The sequence below is a fragment of the Chrysochloris asiatica genome, unplaced genomic scaffold, assembly GCF_000296735.1.
Source record: "Chrysochloris asiatica unplaced genomic scaffold, ChrAsi1.0 scaffold00261, whole genome shotgun sequence".
NCBI lineage: Eukaryota > Metazoa > Chordata > Mammalia > Afrosoricida > Chrysochloridae > Chrysochloris > Chrysochloris asiatica.
In genome coordinates, this window is record NW_006408779.1 from 3,323,374 (window position 1) to 3,340,335 (window position 16,962).

Here is a 16,962-nt window from a genome sequence, read left to right on the forward strand (position 1 = left end):
TGTGCAGGTGAGAAGGCAGTGAAATAACATATACAAAACCCTGAAAGAAAAAACTTGCCAACCAGGAATCATATATCCAGCAAAGCTGTCCCTCAAAATACAAGGGTGAAATTAGGACACTTCTTGATAAACGGAAACTAAAGGAATTTGTAATGACCTGACTAAATCTATAAAAACTTTTAAAGACAACAAACTGAGATTATCATACATGACAACACCGCTCAGAACTCAATCCAGATACCGAAGTTTTCAAAGTAAAACAAACCTACAAGACTGAAAATACGCAACCAGAGGTACCAATGTATATAATGAAGTCAACTACAAAGCAAACATAGGGAAAAGTGTGGCTACAAACTTCTAAATAACAAGGATGTTGAGTAGATTTCAAGATTGTCTTAAAAGGGGAAAAATTTAATAAATTATAGGGCAACCTGTAATTTAAACTAAAAATCAACACATCTGCACATGAAAAAGCAGAAAGATTAAGTAAAATTAACATAATAAAAATGACAATGAAAAGAAAACCCACAAAAATGAACTCGGCGTGGAACAAAGAAACCAGCAACACCACAAACTGCTATCAGTCAACTCATACCTATTGATAATGACACTGAATGTAAATGGATTAAGTGCACCAGTCAACTCATACCTATTGATAATGACACTGAATGTAAATGGATTAAGTGCATCAGTCAACTCATACCTATTGATAATGACACTGAATGTAAATGGATTAAGTGCACCAGTCAAGAGACAAGAGAAAGCAGAATGGAAAAGAAAACAGGATCCTTCAACATGCTGTCTCCTGGCACACATCAAAAAGATGGAGACAGCAAAAATGCCCATCAACAGAAAAACAGCTAAACTTTGGAACACGCACCCATGGGCTACTCTGAAATGCTGAAGAATAATGATGAATTGGGGATAAACCGCACAACATGGATGAACCTGAAGGACATCAAGCTGAGTGAAATTAGTCAATCACAAAAGGACAAATATTGTATGAGACCAATGTAGTAAAAAGAAAAGGTTTCCTTGATAAAAGAAACAATCCATGATGGTTATGGGGGAGGAGGGAGAATTATTCGTGGGCTACAGAGTTTACACATGTTAAGATGGGCGACAGGGCATGCAATATACAGCAGAGGAAAGATGAAGATGATGGGAGACACGGAGGCATGCATGAGTTAAAGTGAATAAAGGCAAATACTGCTAACTGTTAGAACATGGAGGAGACTATAATCATTGTAATGATTTGTTGGCTGTAACATTAATGACCTGCTCTGGAAACCTTCACTCAATTCACAGTAAAAAGTTTAAAAAGAAAAACAGATGAGGACAACCTAAATGTCCATAGACAAAGAATGGTCACACAAACTTCGGTACACATACATAATGGAATACTATACAATGTCTAAGAAAAATGACGAATCTGCGGAAGACCCCACAACATGGATGAAGCGGGAGGACATTATTGCTGCGGGAAATTAGTCAATCACGAAAGGACAAATATTGTTGAAATCAATGTTGTAAAAATTTAAGAAAAGGTTTTCTTGATAAAAGAAACAATCTATGATGGTTATGGTCAGTGGTTGGTGGTAGTTATACGCCGTGGAGTCGGTGCCAACTCATAGCGATCCTGCACAGGGTTTCTGAGGCAGTAAATCTTCATGGGAGCAGAAAGCCGCATCTTTCTCCCATGGAACGGCTGGTAGTTTTGAACTGCTGACCTTGCGGTTTGCATCCCGATTCACAACCACTACGCTACCAGAGCCCCTCAGGAGGGAGGAAATATTATTAATCTGTTACAGGGTAGAGACATGTTAACATGTGTAACAGGGCAAGCAATGTACAAGAGGGAAGTCAGTCAAGATGAAGGTAGAAGAAGACACAGGAAGATGCAATAGTTCAGTGAATAGAGGTACGTACTGGTAACTGATGGTGCATGGAGGATAACTGCAACCACGTAAAGAAGCAAAGTTATATGATTTGCAAAACCGATGATATGCTCTGTAAACCTTCGCTGAATTCACAAAAAGTTAAAAAAATTTTTTAAATGATGCTGGTTGCTAGGAGTCCTGTAGGATACGCACAGGACTGCAAGGTTGACAGTTTACAATAAGAAACCAATGGCTTGTGGCGGTAGGGGAGGGAGGAGCAGTGAGTTTTGCTTCGGAAGCACTGACGATATGCTAACGGTGATGGAATGATTTGGAAAGGGACATTAGAACGGCTGCACAACTTGAAAGAATGCAATCCATGTGACTGAACTCTATGTGGAGATAGTGGGGAGTGGGCATCTGTGACTTACATCTTCACTACAACTGAAAAGACAGATTGTCATAAACTCTGCCTCCCATGGCTACAGGTTCCCAAAGAACACTAGCGATATCTGAATGCAAAAGTCCTGCAGGAGCTTTCAACAGGACACGGGCAAACACTCGAGCCTTCAGGAGGATTAGCGGGTTGCAATGGCACTGACCTCGTCGGGCTCCATGGGAATGATGGTGCACAGCGCGAAAATAAAGGGGTGGACGTACTTCATGTACATGTAGTATGTGGCCACTGCATCTGACACTGAGTATGTTGCCAAGGTCTGCGGAGAGCAGGAGAGATGCTACCTTAGAGCCTCAAACAGCATTACAATCAGGGCTTCCGCAGCATAAAAGCCCTGTAGGTGGACCTGGGAGAGGAAAAGCAAGCATGCTGGCTGGGTGTAACTCACAGGGTACAAGAACAGGACATGCCGATCCCAGTGGGAAGTGGGAGGGACAGGTGGACAGACACCTACATAGGAGCAAAGGGCCCAAGGAGCAGTGTGGGTCACGTGCCTGGGGCTGCTCAGTGGCCATCCGGCACATGTCCTCTGGGTCCAGCTCCACAGGGTCATAGCCCAGCTTGGCTTTGGCGGCTGCCTTAAGATTGTGGCTGCCCACGGGAAGGTAGCTATCTCTCTTCACCCACCTGGGAATGAAATAGGAAAGGAGGCTATAAGTTTCTCTGACCTTAGCACAGGACAGCAGAAGAGGCAGAGCTGGACACAGCACAGATGCCCCCTCCAGGTCAATGCTCATCTGTAAAGTCTGTGGGGTCCCCTTTCCACCCAATCCCTCTCCTCAGCATGAGACACCTAGGCCTATCCCTCAAGCATAAAGCTCCCATTAGCCTTCAGTCTGTCCTCCTCAGCTTCCCCAGCCCAGCAGGTATTAAACACGGTGCTGAATTAGCAGCCACCTCTGCTGGATGACATAGCCCTCGGGTCACTCAGCAGCTTCTCTCAGCCCTGAGAGGTTTGGGAAGGAGACAGTGTCACCCTTATGGGCCCCGGCCCCCTGCACCTCCCTGCTGGGAGACCTACCTGAGGCAGTCCATGTGGATGCACTGGGGGGCCTTGTACTCCCCCTGGCTGTCCTTCTGGAAGCCTATCTCCTGGTACATGTTTAGTCCGTGCACGGCCGCTCTAGCCTCCACAAATGGCCTGGGGGCAGAGCAGTGGACAGGCAGGCAGCACAAAGCCTTATTTCCTCTTCTCTTGCCTCCTCTCAGACAAGGGGCTTCCAGCATCCAATAACCCCTTCATGCAGATCTTTCCCCCACTAAGAATGAGGGAAACCTCCTGGCCCCCCCATTCCTCCCAAATGCCCATCATACATGCAAACTCACCAATCAAAGAAGTCTCCGTTGTAGGTCACCATGATGGTGGGCTTGGTCTCCTGCACGTGCTCAAACCACCTCTGGATGAGGTGACCCTGCACCCAACAAGGACAGTGGTCAGAGGTCTTCCTCTTCTCTTCCTCAGGATGTCTCAGATCCCACTCTCAAGACTGGGAAACACCGCTGGCGTCAGCTCTTTGCACCCACCCAGCCCAGTCTCTGTGGTGAAGGCAATGCAATCCAACACCAGGTTTAGGAGCTTTGGCTTTCAGTGAGCAAACAATGTTCGACTCCACAGCACCTGGGGGCTACCTACCTCATCAGGTTCATTGAAGACACAGAACGGCCCTTCATACTCTGGCTTGGGGGTGAACTCAAAGTCATCAATATCTTCTGAGACAATCTCCCTGTTGGTGATCAGGTAACCCTGGTGGAGTTAAGAGGTAGCAACATGAGAGTCGGCAGCACAGCCCTCAGCACTGTACCCACGCCCCTCCCCAGTGTGCGCTCAGCTATAGGAGGCGCATGTACAGGGATAGCTGGCTTTACTGCATGACACTCTAGTGTGAGTTTTACAGACTGAAGGGCTGGGACATCCCTCAGTTTCCCATGAGCACTTGCTCACTTAGTGTCAGTGACATTCATGTCGGTCAGTCTGACAGGATGTCAAACTTCTTCACCACGTTGTTGTTGTTGTGAAGTGCCGTCGAGTCGATTCCCAACCATAGTGACCCTGTATAGGGTTTCTGAGGAGCAGCTGTTAAGCTTGAACCATTGACCTTGCAGTTCAAACGGCTTTGCAGTCTGACACATTACTGCACATTTAATAGACCACAGCGTAGTATAATCATGTTTATATGCACTGAGAAACCCAAAAATGGGTGAGTCACTTTATTGCAGTTGCTCTGAGGTGCATGTGAATTAACTATGCAGCAAACGCTGCTCTAATTCTAAGAGCCAGAATAGGTCGCTGTCCACAGTCAGCCCAGCCGCTCACCTGACCATCGATCATGTAAGAGATCATCATTATCTGATCAGTCTCAGCATCGGGAAACTTGAGGGGTAATTTCGTTGTTTCAATGTCAAATGCCAAAACTACAGGGTCCTGAAAGTACAGAAAAGTATAGTTAAGCCCACAACCCACCAATCTGCCTGTGAACACCCAAATGACTTCCCTTCTGGACACCTACCCACCAGTCAGCTTAACACCGTTTCTGAAAGCAAGAATGAAAGTGCCACTGGGATATGCCCCAAAAGGTCTAGGGACTGACTGACTCACCTCAACTCCAAGACATTTATCAATGGTATGGAAACTTAACTTAAGCATGTAGGAGACAAAGAATGAAATTACAGAAAACCCTTTGGTTCAAAAGTTTTTAAAACGTGTTACCTCATTTTGACCTTTTACAATGTTGTCAAGTGACTTACTTGACTGTGGTTCACAAGTTAACAACTTCATTTCAGAAAAGAGAAAACCCAGTTTGGTAAATGTTGTATTGAGGCAAAGTCTTCTCATCATAAATACAATGCTTTCGCACCATATCAATTCATCAACTACCAACTGGGAGTCACAATGTGTTCTCACACCAGCCCAGCTTAGAAGGTAACATAACATGGAACACATAAGTACAAAATGAAACTATACTCTCAGGTCTGAAATTGATGAAAAAAATTACAGCTCCCTAGTTGTTTTAGGAAAGCATTTAAGGACAAAGAACTAAACCAGTCTTTGAATCAAATTCACCTCTTAGCACTGGGTTTCACCTCTCTAGAACAGCGCTAGAAGACCTGAGGACAGCAAGAGGAAACTGCAGGATGAGGTGCAGGCAGTACTTACAGGCCGTTCAACAAGGTCATCTCGGCGGGCGATTTCTACAGGAAAAGCACTGCCGCGGTGTCTGACGTTGTACCAGTGAGCCTGCAGAACACGTGCATTAACTGAAAAGCTCCACAAGCGGGGAAAGCAATTTCTCTAGGGGTTTCTCCTGATGTGTAGTGAGTGATACCTCATGTGAAAAACAGCCCTGCCAACCACATGAGAGCTAAAGAGGCAGCATTTGCCCCAGGACAAAGCTCAGAAGGAAGGAATGGCCAGGAAAAAAGGACAAATGAAAGTGGAAAACCCAGGGAGGAAGTGGGGAGAGTGCTGTCCCTGTGTGGGGGTTACAATCAACGTCATGAATCAAAATGCTTAAGAATTGATTGGGAAGATCAAACAGCCCTGGATTTCACCCAGCCCCCTCACCACATGGATCTTCAGGTCAATGGAGAGGCGGATGTGGTATGGGACGTCATACTCTCTCATGTCCACGATGTTGTCCATCTGGTCTGCTATCTTCTTAGAGGTTTCCTCTTCATCAGTAATCACCCCACCCCCTTGTAGAACACTATAGAAATAAAGCGTACTAGTGAGAGGATGGAGGCTAGATACAGACATCAGAGGCAATGCATGTGCACAGGAAAGGCATCTCAGTGGGGTTGGGATTACAAGGACAGTCCTTCCTTGAAAAGAGACCCTGGTTGGTCACCTGTCCAAGTCCAGAAAGTCCAGTGTACAATTAGGATTCACATATGTTACACCTGTTGTTATTAAGTGTCATTTAGTCGATTCTGACTCATAGAGACCTGGTGTACGGTTCCAAAGAGTAGCTGGTGGACTTGAACTACCACCCTTATGGTCAGCAAGACACCAAACCTTAGTTTTTGAAAAAAGGACGGAAACACATCTGACTGTTGCCCATCTAGGAGTGCATCAAGGTGGCTCAGGCCATTCTCCCCACCCCAGTGGGGCCCAACATGCCACGTCCTCTGCTACATAGGAAGGGGATGCTATCTGTGATGCGAGTGGCCCTAACCCTCATGTCTAAAGATGTGGCCTAACCTTGCCAAACTTCAAGTTTCTTCATGGAAAAAATAAATATGGTAACACATTTATCCCCGGGGAGTGTCATGAGGTTAAATGAGGCAGCGGCAGTTACACAACTCTGAGCAAAGTGCCTGAGGCAGACTAGGGGACAGAAAACGAGTTAACGACCTCTCTACCACAATTAATCTTACTAGATCCAGGCTGTCACTAGGATATTCAGACTAATATTCTACATATTCAAAAAGGAGCCCTAGTGATACAGTGGTTAAAGAACTCGATAGTTATCAAACGGTGGTTCGACTCCACCAAACACTCCACAAGAGAAAGATCTGGCAGCCTGCTCCTGTAAAGTACAGCCTTGGAATCCCAACAGAGCAATTCTACTCTATCCTATGGGGTCACTACGAGTCAAAATTGAGTCAAGGACTAGGGGTTTGGTTTTAGCTTGGTTTAAGCATTCAAATATTGAATGGGGTTGTTAAGGGAATTAAAAAAAAAAGACAACCAAGCCTCAGAGAAAGCTCCAGCCACTGGGGACTTGGTCTCTGATTACACCTCACAACATTCTGAAAAGAAATCTATCGTACCACTGGAGGAGGCAGGGAACTGCAGAAATTTCCAAGGTTTTCAAATCTTTCTTAATTTTTCATCCTGCTTTCTATGTTATTCAGTGTTCTACATTTAAACTGTTCAGTACACTACCCATGGTTCTCTGGAGAACACAGCCTACATAGGACCTGTTGTTGTCAAGTATCATCAAGTCAGTCTGACGAGAAGCTGCTGATGGGTTTCAACCACCAATCTGTGGGTCGCAGCGCTTATTCTATAGCGCCACACTAGGAGTCCATATTATAAGTGCTAGGCCCTGAATAAATATCAGTAGATGACCTAACACTTTCCATAAACCACAGAAACAGACTGTGTTAAAATAGTCTGATTAAGAGGGTCTTTATTTCTCTGAAATTTAGAGATCTCAAGAACAGATCTGAGGCATTAGACACTCATGACTGAAGACCAGAAGACTTGTGGGAAGACATCAGGAACATCAGACAGGAAGAAAACAAAAGGTCATTAAGAAGACAAGAAAGAAGAAAAAGACAAAAATGATTGATGTTCAACCATTTCAAGAGGTAGCATATGATCAAGATCCAATGTTACTGAAGGAAGAAGTCCGAGGTGCAATGAAGGTACTGACAAAGAACAATGCTCCAGGAATTATGGAATATTGAAATCTTTCAACAAACTGAAGCAGCACTGGAGACACTCACTCTTATACGCCAAGAAATCTGGAAGACAGCTCCCTGGCCAACTGATTGGAAGAGATTCATATTTATGCCCATTACAAAGAGAGGTGACCCAACAGATTGTGGAACTCATCGCACAACATCATTAATACCACACGCAAGTTTACTAAAGAGAATTTAAAAATGATGGCAACAGTGCACTGACAGGGAAATGCCAGAGGTTCAAGACAGATTCACACGAGGACATGGAATAAGGGATATCATTGCTGACATCAGATGGATCTTAGCTGAAAGCAGAGAATACCAGAAAGATGTTTACCTGTGCTTTATTGACTACACAAAGCTTTCGATTCTAAGCTATGATGACATTGTAAGAATGACATTCCAGAACACTTAACTGTGCTCATGAGGAGCCTGTACATGGACCAGGAGGCAGCTGTCTTAACAAAACAAAGGAACACTGAATGGTTTAAAAATAGGAAAGGTGTGCGCCAGGAATGTGTTCTTTCACCATTTTTATTCAGTCTGTATGCTGAGTAAATAATTCAAGAAGCTGGATTATATGAATTGGAGGAAGACTCACTAACAACCTACAATACACAGATGATACAACCTTGCTCAATGATGAAGAAGAAAGATCACAGCCTTTGCTATGGGTTGCACCTCAATGTAAAGAAAAAAAAAAATCCTCACAACTGGACGAATAAATAACATCCATAAAAACGGAGAAAAGATTGAAGTTGTCACAGACTTCATTTTGCTTGGATCAACCATTAATACTCATGGAAGCACCAGTCAAGAAATCAAATGACGCACTGCATTAGCAAATCTGCTGCACAAGACCTCTTTAAAGTGTTCAAGAGCAAAGATGTCAGTGTGAGGACTGAGGTGTGCCTGATCCAAGCCATGGGATTTTCAATAACATTATTATGACAGTGACAATTGGACAAGGAATGAAGAAGACAGTAGAAGATTTGATGAAACTGAGTTGGTTCTGGAGAAGAATATTCAAAGTACCATGGACCACCAAAAGAACAGACAAATCTGTGTTCGAAGAAATACAGACAAAATGCTTCTTAGAAATCAGTAGGGCAAGACTTTGTCTCTCATACTTCGGACATGTGATCAGAAGGGAGCAGTCCCTGGAGAAGGACATCATGCTTGGTAAAGCGGAGGGTCAGTGAAAAAGAGGAAGGCTAATAATGAGGTAGAGTGGAACAGACGCAGCATTAATGGGCTCAAGTGTAGCAATGATTGTGAGGTTGGCGCAGAACCAGGCAGTGCATAAGGGTGCTACGAGTTGGTACTGACTCAATGACACCTAACAAAACCGTATTTATTTAAACATTTTTTTCACTATTGCTCATTGTTGTTAAGTGTCGTCAATTCAGTTCTGACCCATACCAACCCTGTATATTGTTTCTGAGGAGGGGACGGTGAGTTTGAACCACCAACCTTGTGGTTCAAACCAACTTTGCAGTCCAGGGCATTAACCCACAGCACCGCACCAGGACTCCTGTTGCTCATTATTAGAGCTCAAGTCCAGCCTCTTGGTAAGGAAAGAGAGACAGCTAAAATATACAACCAAGATAAGAGCTGGAAGCCACTTCATTTATAAAGAGCATATATACGTAATTGCTGCTCAGAACTATCTACATCAGATGAAACCTACCATTAAAGTAACTTGATTGGTACATTTACTTGCTCCTTAAGAAAAGCAATCATTCTGGACCAAATGCCTGCTTTACTTAAATAAACAGGAGGTACCTGGAGAGCATAGCCGTGTAGGTGTCACTGGCATGGTCCTGCTCTCGGTTCTTCCTCACTGCAGGAGAAATCTCCTTTCTCACTTTGACAAGATCTTCCACCGTGTTAAAGGACAGTTTAATGTAATTCCGCTTCAAACCCACTAAGTGATTTGGCTGTAAGGTAGACACAAGAGGTATAGGGCTTAATTGGTGAGAAAAACAAGGGGATAAATGACACAAAGGTGAACACACATAAATCAGATTTGGGAACTTCACAGCACAGCACCTTGCTGAGCTGTGCACAGGGCACCACCTAATCCCAGAAGGCTTCTTGGAAGAAGATTCATTAGATAGTCACCAAGTCCTGTCATTCATGACCCCCTCCCAACATTAATTACTCCCTGATCATGAATAAATGACTTGCTTTTCTAGCTCCTTTCCAGCTCACTTGCCACAGACACTGTGGGCAATGGCCTTACTGGTCCCTGGAAGACATGGATTATACCTACCAAGTCCAGATCTTCTTTGGGGACAGTCTCCACTTTAGCAATTTTACCCTGAAACTTCTTGGAGAGGAAAGATGAAACTTCTCGCTCACAACCCTGAATCAGGATCAGAATAAAAAGACTTTCATTAATAAGATCTATTTATTTCTGTGCCAGTTTCTCTAAAAGTCCTCTTATTTCTGAGATCCAAAGCCCGCCGCAGAATATGTCATAGGTCCTATGACCTGACTCCCTGAAATATACACTTACCTTTCTGGTTGCAATGTAGAAATATGGCTTATAGGGTAATGCCACCTGTAAAACAGTCACCACGCCCCCAGGGGTGATGAGAAAGAAAAAAAAGAGAAAAAAAACATGAAGACAGGCTGTTCATATGCCATGAGCAGATCTAGATGCAATACATCTTTGACTTAAATGGTGCTGAAGAAAGTTAGCACAATAGGAAACTAAGATCAAGCCATGTCTCAGAAAAACAATCTGAGAGGCACAATTCCCTTCATCATTCAGAGCCCGAATGAGCGAACATCTTTTAGATCTTAAACAATGGCAAGTAAGGCTGTACTAAAAACTGCTTCGTCCCTCCCCTGAACAATCCCAGACCTGAGCAAATTCTTGTCATTTTGGACCTAGCTACTTCTCTTATCATTGACTGGGTTTTAAGTTTTTCAGGGGTCAAAGCTTACCTTAAATCTGCTTCCATCATCTTGAATAAAGTAGTAATCTACTGCACTGACTAAGCGCTTGTCTTCATCTAAAACCTCAGTCTGAAAGAAAACGTCATAGTCAATAGGCACAAAATTGTTCACTTTTGAGATCCTCTGTATTCATTATAACACCTAATTATTTTTCTCTTACTTTTATATCCTGATTCCTCTACCACTATTTATAAGTTTGATGAATAATGTACACAGCACAGTATACAGAGTACAATAGCTGTGTTCCCTCTACTCATTGGGAAACAGAGTACTTTAAAATAAAACCCTTCCCTCTAGCTCTGAACTCTACCTCTGCATAAGTATCACCTGCCTCATTCTCCAGAAGAGCATCAGAACACCCTCTGAATGTGGGTTTCCCTCATAATCCTTGAACACTGTGTTCTGACAGCAAACATGATGGACCCTACATGAGTCCTCCCATAGTGGCCTCTTTGTAGTATTCGACGATGTCAAATAATCAACAGATGTCTACTACATGTCATCCATTCCTGAGGCAAAAAATACACTACAAGGGGCGCCACCACCACTGTAAAGTGAGTTGTGTGAGTGAAGGGAAAGCCCAGGTGCTCACAGGGTGCATGTTGATGAGCCAGCCCGTCTTCTCTCCAGGCTCCTTCAGCCTCTCAAAACCAAACCGCAAATCCATCTTATCTGTCCACTGACTTCGTTCCAGGCGCTTGATTGCAGAGATTGAGGAAGAAGGCCCATCATCCCTGAGGGAAAGGATGATGGAAAATCTAGTTTCATTTTCCGGATGCCATCTACTCACAAGTTACTAAGGAGTAATTATGTCCGTAAGTAGTCTATCTGTAAGAATCTGCCACGGTTTCCCTTTCCTCTTTGTTCTAACTCTGGGAAAAGTTGAGAGCCTCAGGAAAAGGCTTCTTGGGAGTGTTTGAAAAAACTGAATCAATAGGTTCCAGAAAATCTCAAGGTAATGGAAATGGGGGCTTAGAAGATGACATCATGTGACTGCCCACCTTAAAAAAGAAATGAATAAAAATCTATGAACACCCTGACTTACATATCTAGCAGAGCCCCTTGTATAGGATAGGGTCCAAAATGATTGAGTAAATTAGCTCAGCTTTTCTGGCCTTCTTTCTCACTATTTATAGTCTGTGTATTTCCCCCCTCTTTTTTCTTTATTCCCTGCTGAAATATCATAGTTTGTATTCATTATGAAGTCCTGGTGTGGCATTGTAGGATAAGCACTGGGCTAGTAACTGCAAGGTTGGCAGTTCAAACCCACCAGTCACTCTTTGGAAACCCTATAAAGGGTCACTATGAGTTAGAATTGACTCGACAGCACTTGATGATAATAAAAAATAACAAAAATCTACCCACAGAGCCCATAATTCACCTAGTTTAAGGATTATGACATGGTACATGGATTCCTGCAAAACCTTGCACTTGGCAAAGCAGTTTGTGAAAATAACAGGACTAACGTGAAGCTATTCATCGTCTGTCAGTCTGCTGTACTGTAGTCTGTCAGTTTATAGCCTGTCAGTCTGTTGTACTGTAGTGTGTCAGTTTATAGCCTGTCAGTCTGTTGTACTGTAGTGTGTCAGTTTATAGTCTATTGTACTGTAGTGTGTCAGTCTGTTGTACTGTAGTTTGTCAGTTTATAGCCTGTTGTACTGTAGTGTGTCAGTTTGTAGCCTGTCAGTCTGTTGTACTGTAGTCTGTCAGTCTGTTGTACTGTAGTTTGTCAGTCTGTTGTACTGTAGTATGTCAGTTTATAGTCTGTCAGTCTGTTGGACTGTAGTGGACTGAGTGTTACTGTGGTGCTGGAAGTTCTACCACCCAGGGACTCCTGAGTGGTGTTGCAGGATAAGCGCTGGTGCAAAACACAAAGTCAACAGTTTACAGCCGTCAGCTGCTCCTCAGAAACCCTGTACAGGGTTGCTATGAGTTGGAATCGACTGGACGGCATTGACTTGACAGCACTTAACAACAGGGGTCACCCATGGTGACAGGTTTCTGCTACGCTTCCAGAATAAGGCAGATTTGAAAAAGCAGAGGCAGATTACTTCTGAATGTGGAACCAGTGAAAACCTTATAAACAGCAGCAACAAATAGAGGGCTGGAAGATAAGCCAAGCCCCTCAGGTTGGAAAGATTCAAAATACAACTTGGAAGAGCTGTTTCCTCAAAGTAGAACAAGTAGAGTTGACCTTGATGACTCAAACGCAGTAAAGCTTTTGAGATTTTTATTTGCTGATGGGGCACAACTCAAAATAAGGAGAAACAACTACAAACACCCATTACAAATCAGAGCAGGGAATGTAGGTAGTATGAATCTAGGAAAATTGGAAGCTGTCAAAAATTAAATAGAATGCATAAAGATAACTATCGTAGGCATTAGTGAGATGAAACGGACTGTTATTGGCCATTATCAATCAGACAATCATATGGAACAAATTCAAGAGGAATGGCGTCGCATTAATCATCAAAAAGAATATTTTAAGATCGATCTTGAAATATAATGTTGTCTGTGCTAGGATAACATCAGTAAACCTACAAGGAAGATCATAGCCTTCAGTATGAGTTGTATTTCAAAGAAAGGAAACAAAAGTCCTCACACCTGGACCAATAAACAACATCATGATAAATGGAGAAAAAAACTGAAGCTGTCAAAAACTCCATTTTGCTTGGATCCACTATCAACACTCAATGGAAGCAGCAGTCAAGAAATCAAACGACATATTACATTAGGCAAATCTGCTGCACAAGACCTCTTAAGTGTTCAAGAGCAAAGATATCAGTTTGAGGACTAAAGTGCACCCGACCCAAGCCAGGGTATTTGCAATAGCTTCATACGCATGTGAACGTTGGACAATGAATAAGGAAGACTTTAGAAGAATGGATGCATTTGAGTTACGTGTGTTGGAGAAGAACATTGAAAGTACTATGGACTACCAGAACAATGAACAAAGCTGTATTGGAAAAAGTACAGCCAGAAAGCTCCTTAGAAGCCAGGACAATATTTTGGACATATTGTCAGGAGACACCAGTTCCTGGAGAAGAACATTATGCTTGGGAAAGTGGAGGGTCAGAGAAAAAGAGGAAGACTCCCAATGAGACAAGACTGGCAAAGAGGAAGCAGCTATGGACTCAAGATTAACAACTGCAAGGATGGTGCAGGATCAGCGAGTGTTTCAGTCTGTTGTGCATCGGGTCACTAACAATAACAACAACAACACGCAAAGATACGACTGGGACAAGTCACTCAAAATTTATGCAACTTTGTAAGCAGAATGATAACACGAACAATAATCATGGCTGGGCATTGCCTTGTGAATATTTACAGAAGCTTTATTCATAATAGCTATGAGTTGGCAACAACCCAGATATTCCTCAAAAGACCAAGTGTTAAACAATCTTTGGTACACCCATACTATGGAATGTCACTGAGCATTAAAAAGGCACAAACTTGGTACACACACAAATTGGAATTATGCTGAGTGAAAACAGCCAATCCAAAAAAATTACACACAGTATAGCGATTTGAACCCACTGCTGCTTGGAGGGAGAAAAGACATGGCGAACTGTTCCCGTAAGATGTCATCGTAGGAAGTCCCATGGGTAGTTCTACTGGGTCCTAGAGGGTTGCTATGAGACATAATCAACTCTATGGTACTCAACAACATAGTTCTATTTACACAACATTGTTGAAATCACAAAATTAGAGAAGGGAGAAGAGACTGGTGGTTGGCAGAGATTAGGGGAGACAAGGGCTCTAAGTATGAAAGAGTAGTACAAAGGATCCTTGGGATAGAACTCTTCTAATATTTTGACTGTCTTGCTGATCAAACAACTCTATGCATGATAAAGTTGCATAGAATTAAATTTATACATATGTAATTGAGAACATACAAAACTGGTGTCTGAATATGGTGGATGGACAGAATCAGTGTCAATTTTACTATCACTATGCAAGATGTTACCAGTGGAGGAAACGGGGTGACTGGTGCACTAGATCTCTGGATGATTTCTTTCAACTGCCTGAGGATGTACAACGATCTCAAAATAATACTTTTCTTAAAGGCACAAGAACAACAAAGTGGAATTGCTGGCTGGTGAACGCTCAGACCTGAGTACCGGAGAAAGTGCCATCTGTCACATTTAGAACTGTGCATGGCAGGCGGACACTTCTCCAGGAGGGAAACGCAGGTGTACGTGCTCATATTACATGTTAAGATAAACGTGAAAAGGCACATATCTGTGCAACTATCCGACCAAGGCTTTTTCCTTTTCTACTGAGATTTATAATTCTATTTCCTCTATTCCAATTCCCTTTGCAAATGAACCTTCTCAAGCTCCACTTTTTACGGGCATCATTTCCCTATTTATTAGTCACACAAGTGTGGTGGGAAGACCTGTTGAAGGAAAACAACCGGTTTCTTAAAAATGCAGTGTATCCTTTTGGGCTAGAGACGTCAGATATTAACATAGCAAGGGAGACAGGGTCTTTCTAGGAGCTCCTGGAAGGATCTATCTCAACTGACAACAAGGAAACAAATTTTTCTCTCTTCTAGAGCTCTGCCAATCCATCTCCTTGGGGGGTTTCTTCTTTATGGCCGACCTTTCGGTTCACCAAACATGATGTCCTTCTCCAAGGACTGGTCCTTCCAGATGATATGTCCGAAGTATGAGAGACGAAGTAATTAGAGCAATTGTAAGTGGCACTGTATTTATTATTTCCACGTATTCATTGTTAAGGAGCTCTGCTAGCATAGTGGTTACGAATCGGGCTGTGAACCTCAAGGTCAGCAGTTCGAAACTACCAGCTGTTCTGTGGGAGAAAGATGAGGCTTTCTGCTCCCGTAAAGATTTACAGCCTCGGAAACCCTGTACAGGGTCGCTAAGGGTCGGAACCGACTCCACGGCACATAACACAACAACAAGAGCTCTGGTGGTGCAGTGGTTACGAATCGGGCTGTGAACCTCAGGGTCAGCAGTTCGAAAGTAGCAGCTGTTCCGCGGGAGAAAGATGAGGCGCTCTGCCCCGTATAAAGATGGACAGCTTTGGAAACCCTGTACAGGAACCAACTCCACGGAACTCGGTAGCAACAAGCTGATACCAATGGCGTCCTGGTGGGGCGCTGTAGCAGCCGCAAGGTGACCAAAGCCACCAGGCGCTCCTCGGACACCCTAGACAGGGCCGCTGTGAGGCCAACAACAGCGCCCAGTACCCCTGCCTCTGCCCCTGCCGTGGACTTGCTTCCGAGCGGCTGCTGCCTGGAACCACCGACCTTCAGGTTAGCAGTCCAGTGCTTATCGTACGGCGTCACACCGAGACCGCACGAATGGGGGTTGTTGCTGCTTGGGGGGAAGCGTCCCTGTAGAGGGTTCCCAAGATGTGGCTGGTGAGCTTGACCCGCCGACCCTGCGAGCCAACCAACTTGCGGTCGGGCGCTCGAGCCTGAGCAGCTGAACGTGCGGGAGAGAACGGAGAAGGGCCGCTCCGAGACCCAAGAGGAAACTGGGAGAGTTCTGAACGCGAAAGGCAGGGGACAAGCTGCCCCAAAGTTCGCTAGACTTTCAACTGCGGGCACTCGGCAAGTGTTCCTCAATCAAAGGGTGAAAACAGTCCAAGGCTGAGGTGGACACTGAGCCGTCCACGAAACCACCCAGGTTAATACTCGTGCCAGGACACCAAACCCTCACTGCCCAAACACCGCTCTTTTCTGTCTGAAAAAGATATTCTTGACTGCAAATCTGAAAACTTGACAGGAAAGCAACCAGCTGGCCACCACTCGCACGCCTCAAATTCCCTTCCGGTCCCGGCCGAATGGGCCGAGCGCCTCTGCACAAACAACACTCTCTCATCAGACTCAGCACGCCTCAGAGCACCCGGGGGCAACGCGGATATCCCGCACCGGGAAAGGCAAGGTCTACTCTCACCGGCTGCCCTCGCCGTCCCCTCCCGGCTCCGCGCGCCGCCTTCCGCTGTTCTGGAGAACCATAGCGCCGCTCCGACCAAGGTCTCTAGAAACTTTCTTGACAGGAATTTGGCGCGCTCCGATTAACTCTCGCGAGAGACCGGAAGCCCACGCACCGAAGCTGTCCAATCCACAGGTGCGACGCGACCCGCCCCCGCTAAGAGCCAATCATCGACGGACTCCGAGGAGCGGCGGCCCGTCAGTCCAAGAGGTGGAGCGTGCGCAGGCGCGCGTCCCGCCCCCTGAGGGCCGATTGCTTAAAGAGCCCGAGGGGAGGTGGACCG

The 16,962-nt window shown here is 44.5% G+C and overlaps 1 protein-coding gene across 1 annotated transcript in view; it reads right to left on the reverse strand.

Moving 5' to 3' along the window:
* POLE (polymerase (DNA directed), epsilon, catalytic subunit) overlaps positions 1 to 16,702 on the reverse strand; it is a 59,929-nt gene extending 43,227 nt beyond the window's left edge. The window contains exons 1-14 of the mRNA XM_006874089.1: positions 16,641 to 16,702; positions 11,306 to 11,447; positions 10,702 to 10,782; positions 10,268 to 10,312; positions 10,022 to 10,114; positions 9,532 to 9,686; positions 5,900 to 6,041; positions 5,492 to 5,572; positions 4,652 to 4,759; positions 3,971 to 4,081; positions 3,664 to 3,749; positions 3,359 to 3,478; positions 2,832 to 2,964; positions 2,483 to 2,596 (exon numbers count right to left, since the gene is read on the reverse strand). Of these exons, the coding sequence (XP_006874151.1) occupies positions 2,483 to 2,596; positions 2,832 to 2,964; positions 3,359 to 3,478; positions 3,664 to 3,749; positions 3,971 to 4,081; positions 4,652 to 4,759; positions 5,492 to 5,572; positions 5,900 to 6,041; positions 9,532 to 9,686; positions 10,022 to 10,114; positions 10,268 to 10,312; positions 10,702 to 10,782; positions 11,306 to 11,447; positions 16,641 to 16,702 (1,473 nt within the window). The remainder of the gene's footprint in view (positions 1 to 2,482; positions 2,597 to 2,831; positions 2,965 to 3,358; positions 3,479 to 3,663; positions 3,750 to 3,970; positions 4,082 to 4,651; positions 4,760 to 5,491; positions 5,573 to 5,899; positions 6,042 to 9,531; positions 9,687 to 10,021; positions 10,115 to 10,267; positions 10,313 to 10,701; positions 10,783 to 11,305; positions 11,448 to 16,640) is intronic.
* Between the last annotated feature and the right edge of the window lie 260 nt (positions 16,703 to 16,962).